The sequence below is a fragment of the Dermacentor silvarum genome, chromosome 9 (assembly GCF_013339745.2).
Source record: "Dermacentor silvarum isolate Dsil-2018 chromosome 9, BIME_Dsil_1.4, whole genome shotgun sequence".
In the NCBI taxonomy this organism is placed as follows: Eukaryota; Metazoa; Arthropoda; class Arachnida; order Ixodida; family Ixodidae; genus Dermacentor; species Dermacentor silvarum.
This window is the reverse complement of record NC_051162.1, coordinates 135,328,977-135,349,723: the sequence shown is the minus strand read 5'-3', so window position 1 is coordinate 135,349,723 and position 20,747 is coordinate 135,328,977. Positions and strand designations below refer to the sequence as shown.

Sequence of the window (20,747 nt, the reverse complement as noted above, 5' to 3'; positions counted from 1 at the left end):
CAATGTGCTGCTTTACAAAAAAGGAAATAATGTTTCTTCGATTTTTGTGCCAGACAATAGAACGCCAGATTTCTCCCTGGCTTTCCACGATTAAATAACAGCCACTTCTTACCCCACCCCCCTCCGAATTTCAATAATAAAACCCGAAAACTAAGGACCCTACATATAAGACATATCATCAATTACAAATCCAACATAAGAAAAATTACTAATCGCATTAACGTAGCCATTCATCTCCAAAGGATGGACTCCGCCGCCAATATTTATTTTTCGGGGTTCTTGCAGCGGTTTTGAAAAAACTGCTTCTTGCCGATAAACCATGAATCAAACGACTTGCGATAATAATTTCGGGTATTCCCCATGGTGCAGGTACCGCTCGCTTGCTTATCAATAACCGCATCACGTTACATGCGACTGAATATGCGTCAGCACGGTTTAGATACTACGCGTCTTGCGGTGCAGTATCGTGGCGCCATCTAGCACGCACTCGGCGAATCGCAGCTGTGCCTCCGAAATTTTGGTGCGCGTGTTTGCTTTTACTGTTCTTTTTGTTTGTTTTTTACAGTAATAGATAAGATTTATTGAAGAGGTTTTATGAACCAGTGCCAACACTAAGGATAGCTTGAAGTAAAGCCGTCACTCTTCTAGAAAAATTCCAACGGGTAACGCACCAGTGGCAAACTTGAAAAAAGAAGCCCTTGCTGAACCTTGTAGTGTTTCAGCCTAGCGTCACCTACAGAGTTACTCATTGAATGCCGGGTTACCAGACATGTGGACGGCAGTGCTGGTAGCCGCACTTTGTGACGTTTTGTTGAACCACAACGCGTTAGAAAGGTTTTCGTGTCGCATGCTCGTCGAACAAAAATAATGAAAGGTTGCATTTTAACGACTACGTACTGTCGAGACCAGTCGCTCTTTGGGTCATTCACGCGTGCAAACTACAGCTCCCTATTCTCTCTTCCACGTGATGTATCCGTTCTTCGCGGCGCCAACGGGTGCGGCAAAGCCGTCCCTCACGTCGGCTGCAGATTCGGCTTGTTCGCACATCCACACTAGCCTGTTCACGTTGTTCACAAGGAGCAGTTCGAAGAGCAGTCCGCACAGGAACCAAAGCGGCGCGTACTCTAGCGTCACCAAACCGGAAATGTTGTACCGGAAGTCCCGGTAGTCCCAGGCACACGCTCCCATAGCTCTGAGCACAGAGCCCGTCGTGAACTCCCAGGCGTAGATCCAGCAAGTGTGAGCCAGCGCCCTAGCCAGAAGCCCGCGCCTTTGCATTAAGCTGTTGATCTTCTCCATGGCGATGCAGGAAATAGAGTAGATGGCAAGGCTCCAAACACTGCTGAAACCGCGCAGCTCGAGGCTTCCGAACACTAGCAGATCCCAGACGGCGGTGAAGGTGACCTCGATCAAGTAGCCGTGCAGAGCGTACAGGTACAGCCGCCAGGCAACGGACAACCGAAGACAGCGCTTTGTCTCGAGAGGCCCGCTGCTGGTGGCCGCCATGGTCGGGTGGTTAACACAGACCTGTGAGAAAAACCCATGTCCGCAAATGTCTCACAGACAGAGTGTGTAAATCGCGCACGTAGTAGTTCATTTGGCAAGGCTTAGGGTAACGCAGTTATTGGATGGCTGAACGGAGAATAAGACAACGTGCAGCAAGAAGAGTGCTTCTCCCAAGTACGGAATGAAAGAGAGAGTTTTTTTATTCACATAGATTCGCCACTAGCTGACGACCGTGTACTATAACGTGTTGAGGTGCATCAAAACGCAAATGTGCGCTGCTGACGCTCACAGGTATACAACTCGTTCAGCTGTAGCGCTTAATACGCTTCCAGATGAAAACGATGGCACGCATGACCAACCCCACCTTGGAGGCGGATGAAAGAAAAACTGCTCACGGTCAGTGATTGGCCCCGGGAACGACGTGAGCCACCCATAAGCACGCAAGCGACAACTACAAAATCACACAACGTAAGGCAATGTAGGTACTACTATTTTGTCCTGTTTGCCTCCTGCATGCATCCAGCATGTTACCTGATGCCTTTAGCGACAGCAATAATGTTGCGAAAGAAAATAATAAAAGAATTTACGACTTGGAAAACACAATAGACCTGTTGCCGTTTTATTACTGGTCAGAGTAAAAAAGATACTATGGAGTCGAAGGTTGCCTATATAGACGCAAGAGAGTGCCGTGCATTCTCTCCTAATGTACGGTAGATTTACTGCAGTTACGTACTAACGTATTCTATCAAGTAAAAAAATTTCAGCAGGACCCATCTCTCGATGACTGCAGATTGTAATGCATTTAGTATTCAATCAATATGGCAACACAATGTATTGCCACCATCGTAACGAGTTTTAGCGGGGCTTCTCTTTCGCGCTTCCTTAAGTACACTTGGCGCCCTCTAGCGCCGCCACCGCGAAGCCTGCACGTGGCCTCCGAAATGCCTGGGTGGGTGCGAACTCCTGGGAAACGCGTCCTGCGGCAGCTGGTCTCGTTTCAGGACACGCTGCGCCATCTAGTGCCACTGCCGAGAGGAGAAGCCTGACGCGCTGGTGTCTGCGAACGCCGAGTTGTTCCCTCGCTTGCCGCAGACTCGGTGGCGCATAATTGGCGACCCATATTGGCGAGAAGTTGATTGGTAAGCGACCCAGTGCATTCATGGCGCAGCTCGCTAAAGCGTTGGCTTGAAAGGCTTTTACGGAAAGCAGCGCACACCCTGTGCCTGCTAATGCGTCGGGTTGCTGTCCTTGAGGAACCTTTGTGACGTGGGTTCGATTCCGCTCAGCATCGGAGAAATTTGCGGATCTTTTTCGTCATTGTGGAGCGGCACATTCCCTGCGTCGCACACCTACTGGCCCAGTGACCGAAGCTTGCCTCAATGAGGTTCATTGATGACCAGCACAGACCGAGTGACCCAGTGTTCCAAGTCGGCGTCAACGCGTTTCTTCGAAAAGTGGCACCTGCCCAGTCCCGCGTCTACCGTGAACCATATCGGCGTGAAAGAGGTTCTTTGCAGAGCGGCACGTATGTACACACTGACACATTTTGGTCAGATGGTTGGCCTCGAGCCCAGTTCCCTCAGCACAGCAGTCCGATGCGCTACTCAATCGACCAGCGAGTGACCCAGGTAGGCGGGAAGACGGTTAAATACAAACATACATAGACAGCCCCCGGAAAGTGCGTCAAGTAGCCAAATAATGCAAACGCAATAAAGACTGCCACCCGTTCGTATAGCTGAACCCGACTGCACCAACTAGCTGACAAACAGCCCTTATTATCCCTATCTGGTGTCGGATGACAGTTTTAAGTAATGTAGAACATCTCACTCACATCATCCTGTCTGTTTTTAAAGCGATAGCATTCTTTAGCTACTTCGGCCACTAATGCTGGTTCGATTATCTCGCGCAATAAACAGTTGCACATTAACCAGTTACCCTAGTTGTCTACTACCTTGGGCCACTAGCTGTGTGCTGGATGCTGTCTTGCCGGGCTGACAACATGGGCCTGTGCCTGAAAAGACAACTGCGGCACTGTGTATGCGATATAGGCGTGTGTGCCCATTCTTGGCCAATCCGCCAGAATCAATGTGCCAAGGTCGCACAACAACTAGGCAGCCTTAAATATATTAAAGCTCTACCATTCCATCCACAACAGACAACTCCGCGTGAGCGCGGCCGCTTGATGCATAGCCACTGCAACGAAGCTTTAACCAGGATACTAGGGATAGTTGGCGTTGCTACGGAGTTTCAGCTGGAATGCTGTAATTACAAGCTATGTTGTGCCATTACAAGCTATACTGTACCAACAAGCCCAACTGGTTACTCTACTCAACTGTCGGAAGACGCTGTTCTTGCCCCATGGCCTAATTCTACAATTGCAAGGCGGACAACGAAAGCGCCGTTAAAGTTAGTGCAAGACCGGAAACTATACAAGCGGCTAAGTAGGGCGTGTACATAAGCGCTTACTTCTTATCATTCCCAATGCTTTCTCTCCCTTTCCCTCTTCCCCAGTGCGGAGTAGCAGACTAGAGCACACCAGCGCAAGCCGACATTCCCTGCAAATAAAATCTCTCTCTCTCTCTCTCTCTCTCTCTCTCTCTTTCTCCCTCTAAAAAAAACTTTACACTGATCAATTTAAGGCACCTATTACAATTTACTAATTGAAGTGGGTGAGTTCTCAAATTGCTCTACTTGGAATTAATTTGGAAACTAGCATCATATTGTCACCTGTAGTAGTGGGAATAGGGCAAGCGCAGAGGCGCAAGAAGAAAGACGTGCGCGTGCTAACCGCCCCGCTCGATGGTTAGCTTTCCACATAAGAAACTACCGTTTATTTCGATTGGACCGTCCATCCAGAGGTGGAGGACTCGCTTTCCTGATAACAAATAAAATATGCCACAAAGCAACAATATCATATCAGTATATGTCTACGGAGTGCGAGATACTAGCAATAGATGTAACTATTCCTGGTTGTTCTCCGTTTTCTTTAGTTAATACATATTTTCCTGCAGGTGTTCAAGATATTCGATACCTTAATAACGTTGTCAAATCTTGTAGGAAAGAATTTGTGATAGCGGGAGACTTTAATTCACACCATGTGGCTTGGGGTTTCCGAACAGACTCATGTGGAAAAAGATTATCGGACTGGGCAATTAATCAAAATTTTTGTTGCTTAAACACGAAAACAGTTACGTTTATTCAAGGCCGTTATAAATCAGCATTGGATCTAACATTTGCCAGCGTGGGGATGTGCGTGACTTCCTGGTCTACAGTCGACTCTGCTTCAAACAGTGACCATCTACCCATTAGATTTGATATTCTGTGCCCTCTTACTTCTTTAGAGTCTCCGGCGCGAATTTTTGTCAATTACCAGAAATTTCAGAGTGTATTAAAAGCGACCCTCAACTCCCAGATAACGGTGCCGGATGACATCAAAGCCATGAGTCTTTGCGCGGTATTAAAAAGTTCATATAAAAGATCTCAGTTCAATATTAACAAAGATAAACGTACTCACTCTCCTTGGTGGAATTCGGAGTGCACGCGGGATTATAGAAGACGAAAAGCCGCTTGGAAAAAACTACTTTACAATCAGTCTCCGAGTAACTGGAGTGATTATAAGTTTGCAGCTGCCACATTCAAAAGAACTGTATCGAATGCCAAAGACGAATATGATAAAAAACATCATGAATTCCTCTCTAAGCCTAACAACAAAAAAGCACTGTTCAGATTCCTTCGGTATAGAAAGTTCATACCTACATCAGCGAATACTACATCGATAATTCTTTCACCACGTGAGACAGCTGCTTCATTAGAATTCATAGGAAAGGGATTAGCTCAACGCTTAACATCACGTTTGCCGAATCGACAATTAAGACCTCCCATCGCGGATGACTTTGTGGAAGTCACAGTGTCGGAGCTTTCCAATATCGTTAGATCTTTGCCTGCCTCAGCACCAGGTCCTGATGGCATTTCCAATGCCATGTTAAAAATTTTGTTTGCAATGTCTCCTGAGGAACTTCTAAACACCGTGAATTATTCTCTAAAAAATGCTTGGATTCCTCAAGAATGGAGGACAGCCAAAATAATTCCACTACTTAAAAAACAAGGAGCTGGCTACAATCTTGACAATATTCGACCTATTTCTCTTACCTCAAATATGGTAAAACTTATTGAAAGAGTTCTATATGATCGCATGATCGATCATATATCTAAAAATTCGTTACTGAGCCCAAGTCAAATAGGTTTCCGTCCTGGTCTCTCTATTTGGTGTGCGCATGTAGACTTGGAAAGCCGTATCCAACTTGCTACAAATAGAAAAGAATTGAGTGCTTTAGTGACTCTTGACGTGGCGAAAGCTTATGACAGTGTCGAATACCCACTACTACTGGACAGATTACAGTCCTACAATTTTCCGAGATATATAACGACATGGATTTTTGCATTTTTAAGAAATAGAAAATTTTATTGTTTTCAAAACGGCGTTTCTTCAACAAAATTCGATCAGACAAGAGGGGTGCCCCAGGGGGCTGTTCTGTCTCCTGTCCTATTTAACCTTTTGATGAGTTCAGTTCCACTGAGCCGGGAAGTTCATCTCTATGTCTATGCAGACGACATCGCATTTTTCGCGACAGCAAGAGACATCAATTCCCTTTATCTGTCCTTGCAAACATACCTCAGTATGCTAGAGACGTGGCTTCACACTCTTCACCTGTCTCTAAACGTAAACAAAAGTGCAGTCCTTGTCTTTCCGCTTTCCGCACCGATACATTTATCTTTAGTATGTGATCAGAGAATAATTCCACAAGTAGAGTCGCTTAAGTACCTGGGTATCACATATGATGAAAAACTTAGCTGGCGTTCTCACATAGAAAATATTGCAACGAAAGGGACACGAGCTGTAGGTTTATTACGTAGAATCAGTAACCGGCGATCTGGTATGCGAAGTGACACATTAATTATGATCTACCGTATGTATGTACGACCGATTATAGAATTTGGATGTGTTTTGTTTTCCGGAGGTGCAAAATATAAAATAAGACCACTTGTTCTTTTAGAGAGAGAAGCTCTTCGAATATGTTTAGGCCTGCCTAAATTCGTTGCTAATAACGTGTTATACCAGGAAGCGCGCTTACCTTCTCTTCACACGAGATTCTGCATGCTTACGGTTCAAACCTACTTAAGGGCTTATGAGTCGCCTCTTAGACGTACAGTATATTTATTAGTGAACCAAATTCATTTTTTGAGATCACGTGGCCTCGGTTACATACCCCACAGGTTGTATTTGTGCAGGAACAATTAGCACCTTTAAATGTTCACATTAGGGAAATCATTCCGTTAGATAGCTCCAAATTGTCCTTTAAAATAGAGTTTGCGGATATTTTCCCCAATAACGCAAAACTGCTGCCACCAACATATTTGAATGCCCTTTTGCAAGATTATTTGGCCCATTTCCCAATAAATGTAATAGCGACTGATGCTTCCTCGTGTGAAGAGAAGGCAGGCGTGGGAATATACTCACCATCCCTCGATTGGTCTTTTTCACTTCGCCTGCCAGATTACACACCAATTTTTCAGGCCGAACTTCTGGCAATAATTCTTGCATTGAGAAAGTTACCGCTATATGTTACAAAAGTTATTATTGTCACAGATTCACTTTCTGTATGCAGCGCGCTTAACGCATCTACAAATTTGACAGCTTTAAACACGTTTTATACATTAGCTCCTCCCCACTTAAAGTTAGTTCATTTAGTATGGGTACCAGGCCACCGAGACATCCAACTTAATGAAATAGCTGATTCTTTAGCACGAGCTTCTTTAAAGGGTCCGGCGATATCTGTGCTGCCGGCAACTGCGTATATCACTGCAGCCAGATATAGGCAGTTTGCTTTGACTGAAGACAAGAAAAGCCTCGCACTAGCAAAATCAACAGACTTTATACATCTAAATTATTCTTGGAATCGACAGTGGTGTCCCAACCGGCAATTCGAAGTAACACTGACAAGACTGCGTTGCCGTATTCCACAACTAAATTTTTACTTGCACAGATGTGGTCTGGCGGCATCACCATTATGCTACCTCTGCAATGAACCAGAATCTATTGATCACTTTTTACTATCCTGTCGGCGGTTTTCTAATCATCGACAACGATGTTTAGAAATCCCACTTCGTAATCTAGGACTGCCGTTAAGCAGTTCAGTTTTACTCTCACTTGGAGCCACGGTGTTAGGATATGGCCACGGGAATGTTTGCCGAGCCATTTATAACTTTTTATGTGACACAAAAAGATTGCCTTATTAATATTTTCCCATTGTTACGCGATTGCTTTATTTATCCTTCAATAAATTATAGCTTTAGCAAATTCAAAAAGTAAAGTCATAAAACCACAATTATGTTATTATTATTATTATTCAAAATCTACGTATTTCCTTTGCTGTATTTAATTTATTATTAAATTCATATTACTATTCCTATTCAGGCAAGGCTGACTAACTTAGTAAACACTACTAAATTCTTTTATTATTGCTTTATTTCTCATTTTGAATTACTCATTTATTTTTATTCTTATACTTATGTATTTATAAATTAATTTATTTCAAATTTCTATCATAATACCACCCGGTTCGTGGCCTATCCCCCTCAGTGGGTTGTGCCAAGTATTGAGGCATCATCATCATCATCATCATCTCGCCGCCATTTTCTCCAGAGCCGAGCTGCTCATAAATAAACGTCGTTAGCCCCCTTTGAAGGCGCGTGGAAAAGTGGTGGAGGTGCGGGGTACTTCTCACTCATGCCGCAGACTCCTCCTGGGAGCGGAAGCATCAGCCCTGTGTTAGTCGATACTCCCGTCCATCGGACCAGCCGCAGGATCCGGGGACTGCCTCCTGAAGATACTGAAGACACCGCAGTGCTTCAGACTACCCCAACCGGTATGGAACGTGCAGTGACGAATCGGTATACGCTTCAAAATCCACTGGTGCCTAAGTCGTTCCATGGCGACGTCTTCGAAGACGTCGAAGACTGGATGACCGACTTCGAGCGCGTGGCCGAATGCAACGAATGGGATGACGCGACTAAACGTAGGAATGTCTACTTTTGCCTGGAGGACGGCGCGCGTACATGGTTTCAAAACCGTGAGGAGCAACTGACGTCGTGGCGCGACTTCCGTCGTCAGCTACTAGACACCTACGCCAGTCCCGATCGCCGCGAACTAGCCGAACGAGCAATCCAGGCCCGAGTCCAGCTTCCCAACGAAAGCGTTACAGCGTTCGTCGAAGATATGACGCGCCTCTTCAGACGAGCAGACCCTGGAATGACCGAGGACAAGAAGCTGCGTCACCTGATGCGAGGGCTGAAGGAGCAACTCTTCGCTGGTCTGGTGCGCAATCCTCCCAAGACTGTCGCCGAATTTTTAGCCGAGGCTGTAAGTATGGAAAAGATGCTTCAGCATCGCTCGAACTTTTATGATCGGCAAGTGAACGCGAGTACAGACATTTTGACGGTCATTGGAAACAATAATGGCAACCTTCGCGAACTCATCCGCACCGTTGTGCGCGAAGAAATGATGGCACGCCACAATAATAATGGCACGCCACAAGCCACGGTGAGCTCCATTGCGAGTGTTGTAAAAGATGAAGTGAACCAAGCGCTCCGGTCCAACTTTCCTTCTGCTAACACCGCGCCTGTACCTTCTGTACACCACCGTGCGACCTACGCAGAAGTGTTGAGACAGCCTGCTTCGTCCCCGCCGCTGTTTGTCCAGGCCGCTCATCCGGTTGCACTTCCACCAGCCCAACCGGTGTCGTACATCGAGGAACGACGCACGCCTCCACCGTTTCACCATGCCGCTCCTCCGGTTGTGCTTCCGCAGGAGCAACCAGTACATTACGCCGACGATCGACGCATGTCCCCTCGGAAGTCAGATGTTTGGCGCACTCCGGATCGCCGTCCTCTGTGCTTCCACTGTGGTGAGGCAGATCATTTGTACCGCCAGTGCCCATACCGACGCCTTGGGTTGCGGGGCTTTTCCGCCTACTCGCCACCACCCCGACTGGGCCAACGACCTCGGGATATTGAAGATTATCTGGCTCAGCAACGCATGCCACCGCCTACCGGGCGACAGTCGCGCTCGCCGTCGCCAAGGCGATTTTCACCATCGCCTCAGCGGTATTCGAGCAGACGGTCGCCAAGTCCCCGCCGGGAAAACTAACTCCAGCGACCTTTGGGGGCGAGGCCGCTGGCAGTCGACGCGCTGAAGACCTCCGATCGACGCGAGTAACGAAGGGTACCGGACCGACATCAACCGCAGCTGAACGGAATGACCGGCTTTCGCTCGACATACCTGTGGTGATTGACGGACATGCGGTTAGCGCTTTAGTGGATACCGGAGCGGACTATTCTATATTAAGCGGGAAGATGGCGACGTTTCTGAAAAAAGTAATTACACCTTGGCATGGTTCGCAGATTCGTACGGCTGGTGGTCACGTCGTTACTCCACTGGGAACCTGCACGACAAGAGTTCGGATTCGAGGATCGACATTCGTGGCGAGTTGCCTTGTCCTACGCGAATGCTCCCACGACGTCATTCTCGGAGTTGACTTCCTGCAGGAATATGGCGCTGTTATTGACTAACGGGGAGGTGTAGTCACGTTCTCAGCCGACCAAGCAATCGACACAAACGCCGACAAACGACGTGACGACGCGCTACGTGTTTCCGCCGAAAGTGTTACGCTTCCTCCACGAGCCAGTGTTCTAGTCGAAGTGATGTGCGGTGGATTGCGCGAAGGTGGAGTGGTCGCAGAAAGTAACTTAGCGTATCTACTGACGCAAGGTGTTTGTGCGGCCAGGAGTGTGCTACAGCTTCGTGATGGCCGATCTAAGTTGCTAGTCACCAACTTTAGTAACGAGCATCGACACCTTTTCCGCGGTACTTCCATAGCGTTTGCCGAAGAAATAGAACACGTTGCTGGATGTTTTGCCCCTGAACCAGTGAGGATGGCTGACAAGGCACTGGGCAGCATCGACATTAATTCAGAGTTGTCTCAAGACAAACAGGCAGCACTGCACGAGCTCTTGCTTGAATTCAGGGCATGCTTCGCAAGCTCGTCTAAAGTGCGCCAGACTTCAGTTACAAGGCACAGGATCATCACATGCGACGACGCACGCCCGATACGCCAGCAGCCCTACCGCGTGTCGGCAAAGGAACGCGAAGCGATTCGTACGCAAGTACAAGAGATGCTTGAAGACGGCGTGATCGAACCTTCCAACAGCTCATGGTCGTCTCCGGTCGTTCTTGTCAAAAAGAAAGACGGAACGCTACGCTTTTGCGTCGACTACCGGAAGCTCAACAACGTAACTAAAAAGGACGTGTACCCACTGCCACGTATCGACGACTCGTTAGATCGACTGCGGCGTGCCCAGTACTTTTCGTCACTCGACTTGAAAAGTGGATACTGGCAGATCGAGGTAGACGAACTAGACCGCGAGAAAACTGCCTTTGTGACTCCCGATGGCCTTTACGAATTTCGAGTGCTCCCTTTCGGTTTGTGTTCAGCCCCAGCTACATTCCAGCGAATGATGGATACTGTCCTCGCTGGATTGAAGTGGCAGACTTGCCTTGGTGTATCTTGACGACGTAGTTGTCTTTTCTGAAACATTTGAGCAACATCTTCATCGCCTGCGGCATGTGCTAGAAGCGCTCCGATCGGCTGATCTCACGCTTAAACCAGAAAAGTGCCACTTCGGTTATGAAGAGCTCAAGTTTCTTGGACACGTCGTCAGCGCCAAAGGAGTTCGACCCGATCCCGACAAACTTGCCGCTGTAGCAGCTTTTCCTCCTCCTGCCGACAAGAAGGCCGTCCGACGCTTCCTGGGCTTGTGTGCGTATTATCGCCGCTTCATCGACAACTTCTCGAAGATTGCGGAACCCCTGACTCGCCTTACCAGGGATGACACGCCATTTACCTGGACGCATGAGCAACAGACGGCCTTCGCTGACCTAGGACAACGCATTCAGTGAGCACCCGTCCTGGCACATTTCGACGAAGAGGCTGACACCGAGGTGCACACTGACGCCAGTAACATCGGCCTTGGCGCAGTACTCGTCCAACGTCAAGACGGCTTTGAAAGAGTAATTGCTTATGCTAGCCGCTCGCTGTCCCGTGCCGAGGCGAACTACTCTACTACAGAAAAAGAGTCTCGCGGTCGTCTGGGCGATCACGAAGTTTCGCCCTTATCTCTACGGCCGCCCCTTCAAAATGGTGACAGACCACCATGCTCTATGTTGGTTGGCGAACATACGCGATCCTTCAGGACGACTGGCACGGTGGAGCTTGCGGCTACAGGAATTTGACGTCACTATAGTTTATAAGTCTGGCCGCAAGCACGAAGACGCCGACACGTTGTCGCGTGCTCCCGCCGAATCTGTCAGTCGACAGTCAAAGGACGACGACGGCTTCCTGGGCGCCCTTACTACGTCGGACTTGGTCAGATGGCAGCTTGACGACGCTGAAATTCGACCTCTAATCGACCACTTAGAGGGCCGTCAAACAACCATACCACGCCATCTACGTCGCGTCTTGACGTCCTTCTGTCTACGAGACAATGTGCTGTACATGAAGAACGCCCGCCCGAATGACGTAGCCTACCTCCTAGTAGTTCCCAAAGACTTGCGGGACGATATTCTTTTCGCTTGCCACGACGAGCCTACATCTGGCCACCTCGGCTCCTCACGAACGCTTGCTAGAGTGCGCGAGATGTATTACTGGCCCGGGCTGTCGGCAAGCGTCAAACAGTATGTTAAAGGCTGTCGTGAATGTCAGCGGCGAAAGTCACCACCCCTGAAGCCAGCCGAGTTATTGCAACCCATCGAACCACCTCATAAGCCATTCAACCAAGTCTGCTTGGACATTCTTGGGCCGTTTCCTCTATCAACCGACGGCAACAAGTGGGTGATTGTCGCCACTGACTATTTAACCCGCTATGCTGAGACAGAGGCGCTCCCACGAGCTACGGCTTCTGAGGTAGCGCAGTTCTTCATGTGTCACATTGTCTTGCGCCATGGTACCCCATCCATTGTTATCACAGACAGAGGAACGGCGTTCACGGCACAGCTCATGGACGAAATTTTTCAACTAAGCAACACCAGGCATCGAAAGACGACCGCTTACCATCCACAGTCCAACGGCCTTACGGAGCGACTAAACAGGACCATCACAGACATGATCTCTATGTACATCGACGTCCAGCACAAAACATGGGATCGTATCCTGCCTTATGTGACCTTCGCGTATAATACCGCCGTACAAGAAACAACGCGCTTCACACTATTTCGCCTCGTCTACGGCCGCGAAGTACAGACGATGCTGGACGCTATGCTTCCGTGCCACGACGCCGAGCACCTAACTACTGACGCCGAAGAGTTTACTCAGCGCGCTGAGGAGGCTCGCCAGCTCGCGCGGCTGCACATCGGTGAGCAGCAAGTCTCAGATGCACGGCGCTATAACATCCGTCAGCGGCAAGTGCGCTACAGTCCCGGAGACCATGTGTTGGTGTGGACCCCTGTTCGCCGCCGTGGCCTTTGTGAAAAGTTGCTCAGCCGGTATTTTGGCCCATACAAAGTGCTGCGCCGCATTAGTGACGTGAACTATGAAGTCGTTCCAGACAGTGCTGCGCAAACACGGCGTAGACAACCACCTAGCCCTGACGTCGTTCACGTCGTACGCATGAAGCCCTACGTTGCGCGTTCGTGATTTTTACGCTCCCATTTGCACCTCATGCGCTTACCTCTCTGTTTCTAGAGACGTAGAGAACTGTTTCTAGCTACGCTGCTGTAGCTATCACTGTGTTCTGTGCGCGAGCATTTTCATTGAGCGTGTTTTCTTTTTTTTTCCCCTTTCCCACACCACTTCTTGAGCATCGAGGCGATGCTCTTTCCGAGGAAGGGGGGAAATGTCACCTGTAGTAGTGGGAATAGGGCAAGCGCAGAGGCGCAAGAAGAAGTGCGCGTGCTAACCGCCCCGCTCGATGGTTAGCTCTCGCCGCCATTTTCTCCAGAGCCGAGCTGCTCATAAATAAACGTCGTTAGCCCCCTTTGAGAGAAAGAGAAAATGACTTTATTGAGAGAGAGAAAATGACTTTATTGAAGGCGCGTGGCAATATTTGAGATAAGCGCCATCGAAATTCAATAGCTACAAGGGCTGCTATGGACTACTTGAAGACCGCCGGAATAGACCCGAGGCTTTAAGGAAGCCACTGTGTTAGTGTATATATGCACCCCTTCTTCCTGTCCTCATCATATTATTTCATCACCCTTTTTTGTCCCCTTTCCTTTTTTTCCCTGTGCAGAGTAGCAGGCCAGAGCATGCTCGCTCAGGCCGACCTCTCTGCCTTTCAAATAAATTCTCTCTCTCCCCGAAATTGCGGTAAAATGCAATGTTCCTCCACTTGCTCTATTAACAAAACGCCGTTTAAGCAGTGCAGCATCAATTTAATTTTTTTAACGTAACAGCCCAAAAGACGGGATAAGGAGAGTGGCAAACATACGCAGAGCGCTTACTTCCAACTTTCTATTCTTTCTGCGCAACCTCCCTGAGACGTTTTTGCGTGAACTTCGCACGAAGACGCGCTACGCAGTTTGTGAAGTGTGGCGTTGTCCATAAGGTTCCACTTTTTTGTACCTGTGTATACATCGGACAAACAGGCCGATGCATCAACGATCGCCTGCGAGAGCATGCAAGTAACTGGAACTCTAAATAGGGCAGCAGTTCGGCCTGTGTCACGTGTGAAGATGCGCCGTTTCGTGACTAGACGCTTGTAATCAGAAGTTATAGAGTTATTGAACGGCACGGACTTTTTTGTGTCAGCGTTCCGTCTTTCTCACGTTCTAAAGCAGCATGATTATTTGCGACACTGATTGGTGCAGTGCACTGACCTTTCTCTATTTTTGTCTTCCCTGTGCATTTTTTCTTCCTAGTTTTCCATTTCTGATTTTTTTTCTCTCTTCTTTTGTACTGACGTGGCAAATGCACAGCTGCTGGTGTTTTCCCTTGGATCTGTATGCTGGTGTTTTTCGTAGTATTTCTTTAACATTTTATTCTTCAGGTTTAAGTGCACGCTTAATTGTTTGTTGGCTTTGTGCTCTCACTAGTTTATATTTAACCCGTCTTTTTTTTTTCATTGCTATCTTTTTACCTTTTCACGAGCTCCCTTTTTTGAGCTCCCCGTTTTGTTTTGTAATGTTGTCATTATTCTCAAGTAAGACAACAGTTACTTGAGGACGACTGGCCTATGTGAACGCCTTTGAATTGCTCAGGCCCTCCGCGTGCGTGCGCGAGCTCACCGTGTCCTTCCTCCCCCCCCCACCTCTCTCTACCTCATCTTTCTATTCCCTCTTTCCCGTCCCCCAGAGTAGGGTAGCCAACCAGACGCATTTCTGGTTAACATCCCTGCCTTCTCTTTCTCTCCTCCTCCTCCTTGTCATTATTCTCAGTAATTCCAGCTTTTAAAGCAAAACTTCCTTTGCGAACCCTCCCAGGTTTTCCTGACTGTGGCAGCTGGGTGCTCCCGTCGTCTTGTCGCATAACTCACACTTTAAAACAAATCTAATAACGTGCCCGCTTGTGGAATCGAACCTCGGTCCCCCAGCTGAGCAGCCCAATGCTCTAACCATTACGGCACAATTTTTACAGCGAAGCTGTTAAGGGTATGTTTTCTCAGGATCGTGTCCGCGTGTAGAAAAAAAAAACTATCATCAACAGCATTGGCTCGAGCGTCGTCTTCGGCAGCTGGCTCGTTGGCGCCCCTCGGTTTGCGCTCGTGCTCGGCACGCACTCGTGCCACTGCTTCCGCGTCCGTCGTCGTCGTGTACTTCCACAGCTGGCTGCGTTGCCGCTCATCATTCCAGCGTAGAATTTCGCTCCTCTTCTGTCGTCGTAATGGGGAGGCCGCGCTTACGGGTGTATGAGCCATCGCTTAAGGGGGAATGAGCAATTCATGAGGAACTGACGACGTGTCCTAACGCGTTTGAGCAACGCCGCCGCGAACGCGCTCGGGAAAGGGCTCGTCGTCGACGTGCCAATTCTGGCGTGAAAGCTTCCGAAGCCCAGGCGAAACGTCAGTGAAAAGCCGCAGACCCCGAGTTGCGGGAGCGCGATGTTGAGGCCAAACGTCAGCGTCGTCTAGCCCTTCAGGAACCCTACAACGGTGGTGCACGCCTCGGCAACGCTAGCGCCAACTTCCCCGGTGCGACGGCTAAGTTTCAACGCGAGTTTCTCAATCGGAGCGTTCATGATTGACACGTTCGGTCTGGTGATACCCAACGACGATACGCCCATTCTCATCGTGGGGGCAGTATTCACTACAGCAGACCCACCATAGTCACAGCTTCGCTGGCTTCCATCTTCGCAGTAGTGGAAGGGCTCTGATTTTTTCGCCCTTTGTTGCCATTAGGCCTCCATCGCAAGTATACTTCCACCGTGCCAACTCCAACTAGATCTTTGAAATTATAGCCGCAGGCGTCTCATTGCGTAGCATAGGTGCACGAGAGCACGTGCGCGCACGCCACTTTGCTTTACGCCAAATATGCAGGAGCGAAAGGGGAGATTCATAGCAACTGATTAACTGCTTCACGAAAGTTTCGCATCACATAGATTCCAAGATGTGCGTTAGATCTGCCCTATTTTTTCAAGCACCCTCCTGTGCCGATAAATCTGCCCGAGTGTTACTCAATCTCACAGTTATCGTCCTCGGTAAGTATTTGCTCTATACTGGAACAATGAAACAGAAAAGATAAAGAAGGAACGTCACAGTAGTAGCAATTAATATCATTTTACGCGTGTGCAATGGTTTGGACTGTTTGACTAGGAATGCTTTAAAACGGGTCACATGATATCAGTAAACTCATTTGGAAGTCAGTTCTTTATGTGCGCCTTTGACATTCATCCTTGCCCCGTGTCTTGCGCTGTTCCGTTCAAAGGTGTCGCCTTACCAAATAACTCGGAATCAGACTTTAGCAAAATTTAACTGAAAGTCCGATGCACATCGTCGATTAATTTGGGAATGCATATAGCATCGGCCTGAGAATTCCTTTTAAGTGGATATGTCTTGTGAAGCAAATTACGGATGTTGGGCTAGTTGGTGCATAGCTGTCGACGCTTGGGCGCAAAAGGTTATCAAAGGGAAGAAAAAGGGCCAATTGAACGTCTGGCGCTCTTTCTGCCCGTTTCTGCTTTCCTTTGATAACCTCCTGCGCCCAAGCATTGACAGCTATGTCTTGCGAACTCACCGGCTCCAATAATAATTTCCAATGTGGCCTAAAGTGATTATTTGAAAAGTTAACTGATTACACTTTATTAATTAGTCAATTATGCAATTCGACTTCTACAGCGACTTCTACGGCAACTTCTACGGCAGTGGAATTGCGCTAGCTTCTGCAGGTTTTTTTTTTTTTTCCCAATTTCAAAAGAGATGTTATGCATATATTGTTGCTGCTACATAGCCAACAAAATTTGGTCATAAGACATTTTATTTGCCCTATTCTGTTTCAAACCTACACAAATGGTTCGAAATATTTATAAAATACTTATAGAATAATAAACTGAAACTTAAAACTGAAAGGGACTTGAAGTGGGTGGAAGAGGGAAGACTGCGGCTTCCCCTAGTTCGCACACTGTTGTTCTACTTAGACCGATCTGACTGTTATCAAAGCCACTGTAGAGGTATTTTTATTTACTGCCTTAAATGTAAACTCATCTATGGCTGACGCCACATTATTCACTCGGCAAAATTTGAGGGTGCCATTTAGTAACATTTTTTTTTTTTTCAGCTGACAAAGGTATAGGCTTGGGCGTGTTGGTAATTCCGTGTGTCTTTTTTCTATCTTGTCCCCGCCTTTTGCGCTGTGCTTGTGTTACGATATTCGTCAGCATCGCAGTTGCGTTTATGGCGGCTAAAACTACCCGAACTGCAGCATAAACGTATCGACTTTTTCGAGTGATAACAGCACAAAGCTTCCATGACGAGGTCGCGAGCAGTTTCGGCGGTACTGGGCAAGCAATGGCGGTCTCCATATTGTGTTTAGTTAAATCAGGCAGCAGAAAATAATAGCCAAGTTCTCAATAAGCAGGAAGCTTCCAGTAGCGAATGAATTATAATTTTCTGATATTCACTCGCTTGAAACTTATCTTTAGAGATTGACTTCAGAATATACTGATTTGTCAGTTTACAGATGGAGTATGTTCAGCGAAGAAGGCTGACTAACCTTAAATGTTAAAGATGAGCGTTTTTTCAATGTCACATCACTGTAAATCGTGCGCCTTTCATACTAACATCGTCGCAAAGAGGCGCCTGGGCTTCGTCCGATGTCATAATTAGACCGATGTCTGTAATTGACTGTATCTGCTTAGCGACGTAAAAGAGGCTAACCACCACGCCAACCCCCGTTTTCGACGCGCTCGAACAGATGCGCTGGTTTAGTGTCATTATGCAGAACGAACGCGTCCTGCTAAGCCTGATTGTTTTACAAATGACCTGACACGTTTCCTCGACGCGCAACTTTATCCTTTCACGTATATTCGACGTCGCCTGTGTCGTAACATCAGAGAGAAAGAGAGAGAGAATTGTCTGGGGCAAGTCTTCGTACCTGCAACGGAGCGATCGTCAGGAAAACCTTGATTTGTGCCCCAAGCGGAGCCACTCGCTAGCGCCAAGGAAAACTACGTGCCGTGGCTGTGTCACGAAAGAGAAATATCATTAGACCTTCATGGATTATGTGCTCGGCAAGACCGTTGATTTTCTTTTCGCCTGTTTTCCGTGTTATCCTCGGCTGTGTTCTTACAAAACAGACGACCTTGCTGAAGTGCGCCTCTGGTTCCTCTAGTTTATATTTCTTCACTTCCAAGAAATACATTCTTCAATGAAATAGAAATTGCTCGTTGATCCGCCCAGCAAGAATAATCACTGCAGGGAAATCTGTAGCCGTGCAATGCAAAGCGAACAGGTGCAGGCGCCTGAGGCATTCGCAGGTTCTATAATGTTGGCGGCGAAAGCTTTACTTATTGCAACCTTTTCTGTCACGCGAATATTAGCAGACCGCAAGTAACACCGCAGACCAGGGGACATCTTTCAGAGGCGCTTTATTGGTCGTAAAGAGCGCAGTGCATTAAATGCGTTCGGGCGCAGTGTATATGGGATGCAACCGCGCCGCCGTTAGCGCTGGAATCCGCCACTCGGTACGATTCTGTGTCATCAGACGGTTGTGTGTATTCGTGCCCAGTGTTCCATAATAAGCGTCTGTGATGTGAATTGCAAGAACACTCGAAAAGAGTGCGTCGAAAGTGGCGCCTACCACTTCCCCTGTCCGGGTTATCAGCAAGGTCGGAGATCTGACTGATAGAGCTTTTCGTTCGTAACAGACGCTTGTCGGAGCCTTGTTCATCTCGTGCGCTGTCGCACTCAGCCTTCTTTACAAGCCGTTATTACGTAGGAGCGTTTAAGCCAGTCCGAGTGAACCCGGTCATTCGGTAGCAATCCACTCCATTGTCAAAGCGGAAAGGCGGGCTAGTTGGTTGCGCTTGCATTCATACTGGCAGCATGGAATTGAACAAAACACGCACACAACAAAGAAAGACACGAAACGGGCCAGCGCTCGTCCCGTGTATTTCGACTTTTTCTTCGCATGCGAATTTCTTCCTTTTCTGGCTGCCAGTTTGAATGCGATCCGTTGTCTGTTCTTTTTATCATCTGTCGTACCGAGTGGCGGATTCCATCGCTAACGGCGGCGCGGTTGCATCCCAGTGCGTGAGGAAATTGACAAACAATGAAAAACGAAAATTATCGTTGGAAATTACGACCCCCTCTGGCGCCACGGTTGACCAGATTTTAGTGAAATTGCCGGAAAACAATGCACAAATGATGACCCCCGTTGTACGAATCGTGCGGCTCACCTTGTTTTGCAGGTTCGGGCATTCCCCGTGAAGTAACGCGCCGTTCGCAGTATCCACGGCCTCACATGACAGCGCGCGCGCGCACGCGCAACATATAGGCGAGAGTGCGGCGGCGTCACCGAGTCACGAGAAGCGGCGCAGCTGTTCGGCGAACTGCTTCCTGCTGCGCGCGCCTTCCCTCCGCTCGATCTGGCGCTGGCCTCTCACCACCGCGGCGGCCGATACCTGACGCAGTGCAGATACGAAAGGCCCCTGCCAGAGTGCTTCCGATTATTGTCCTCGATGCAATCTACACGTCGTTCACGGTAGCAGCACGAGGACCTTTGAACGCGGATCACGTGTCTCGTCCGCTCCCGTTTTGCTCTCTCCGGGCACGACCGAGCCCGCGCGTCGCCCAGCGCTCACCGGATTAATGCGGTGCACTTGCCGCTATAGTAGACCTGCCCTTTCGCGGGCCACCAAAATTTGGGTCGCTTTGGTGCAGCGGATTCTCCTCTGTTTGACCTTTTCGGGGAAGAAAAATGAGGAGTCGTAAAAAATCCACCCATTTCAGAAACTTGACATTCGAACTACGAGAGCCATTGACCCCAATACGGAAATGCCGTATTTATTCACACCCAATTCACCGACGGCTTCACGTGCGCGCTCCGACAAAATGGGTAGGCTACGGCGAAGCTATGCATGTCACACGTTAGTTTTCCGAATACACGGTGCGGCAATCGTAAAGAAGACGTCCGTTTGTCTTTCCATGCTTATTGGTAGCCCCCAGGCTCTTGTCCTGCGATGATGGACCTTCCTGATCGGAACAATAGACCTGCTGCGGAACTACAAAAATAGTGCCTGTGATTCAACGACGAAAACAAGTCAAGGTCCATGTTCGAGTTAAGCTGTTCTTACAAAACCGAGCGAGTACATCGATCTCTACTCAAACCATTGTTCGCTGGAACCATACGGAGAACACGTAGTAAGCCGTTTTGCCTGTATTTAAAGCCATGCTTGATAGCTCGTGAGGAAATTCAATTTGCCGAAAGCTTTTCGGAAGTTAATTGTAAACATCGTCGTGCTGTCTAAACGCTTAAAAAACAACCGCGTTACGACAGCGACCGATAAACTCAGGCGCAACGCTAAATCTTGCTATCGTTGTCAATACTTCGCCCTTCAGGCGATAGTGCCAATATGTTTTTTTTTTTCTTTTTTTTAACGATTAGCTTGCGCGAGTGCCTTTCAAAGTGTGGTACATGTATACTGTCCGCCTCGCGTTCACACATTCGCGGCGTCTTTGTTTCCTCTCTCTCTCTCTCT

The 20,747-nt window shown here is 48.2% G+C and overlaps 1 protein-coding gene across 1 annotated transcript; it reads right to left on the bottom strand.

The window, feature by feature from the left end:
- Positions 1-750: 750 nt before the first annotated feature.
- On the bottom strand, positions 751-19,723 carry LOC119464416 (transmembrane protein 229B). Its single transcript, XM_037725375.2, has 2 exons — positions 19,446-19,723; positions 751-1,527 (listed from the first exon to the last, which is right to left on the bottom strand). The coding sequence occupies exon 2, from the start codon at positions 1,504-1,506 to the stop codon at positions 949-951; it is 558 nt and encodes a 185-aa protein (XP_037581303.1). The 5' UTR covers positions 1,507-1,527; positions 19,446-19,723; the 3' UTR covers positions 751-948.
- Between the last annotated feature and the right edge of the window lie 1,024 nt (positions 19,724-20,747).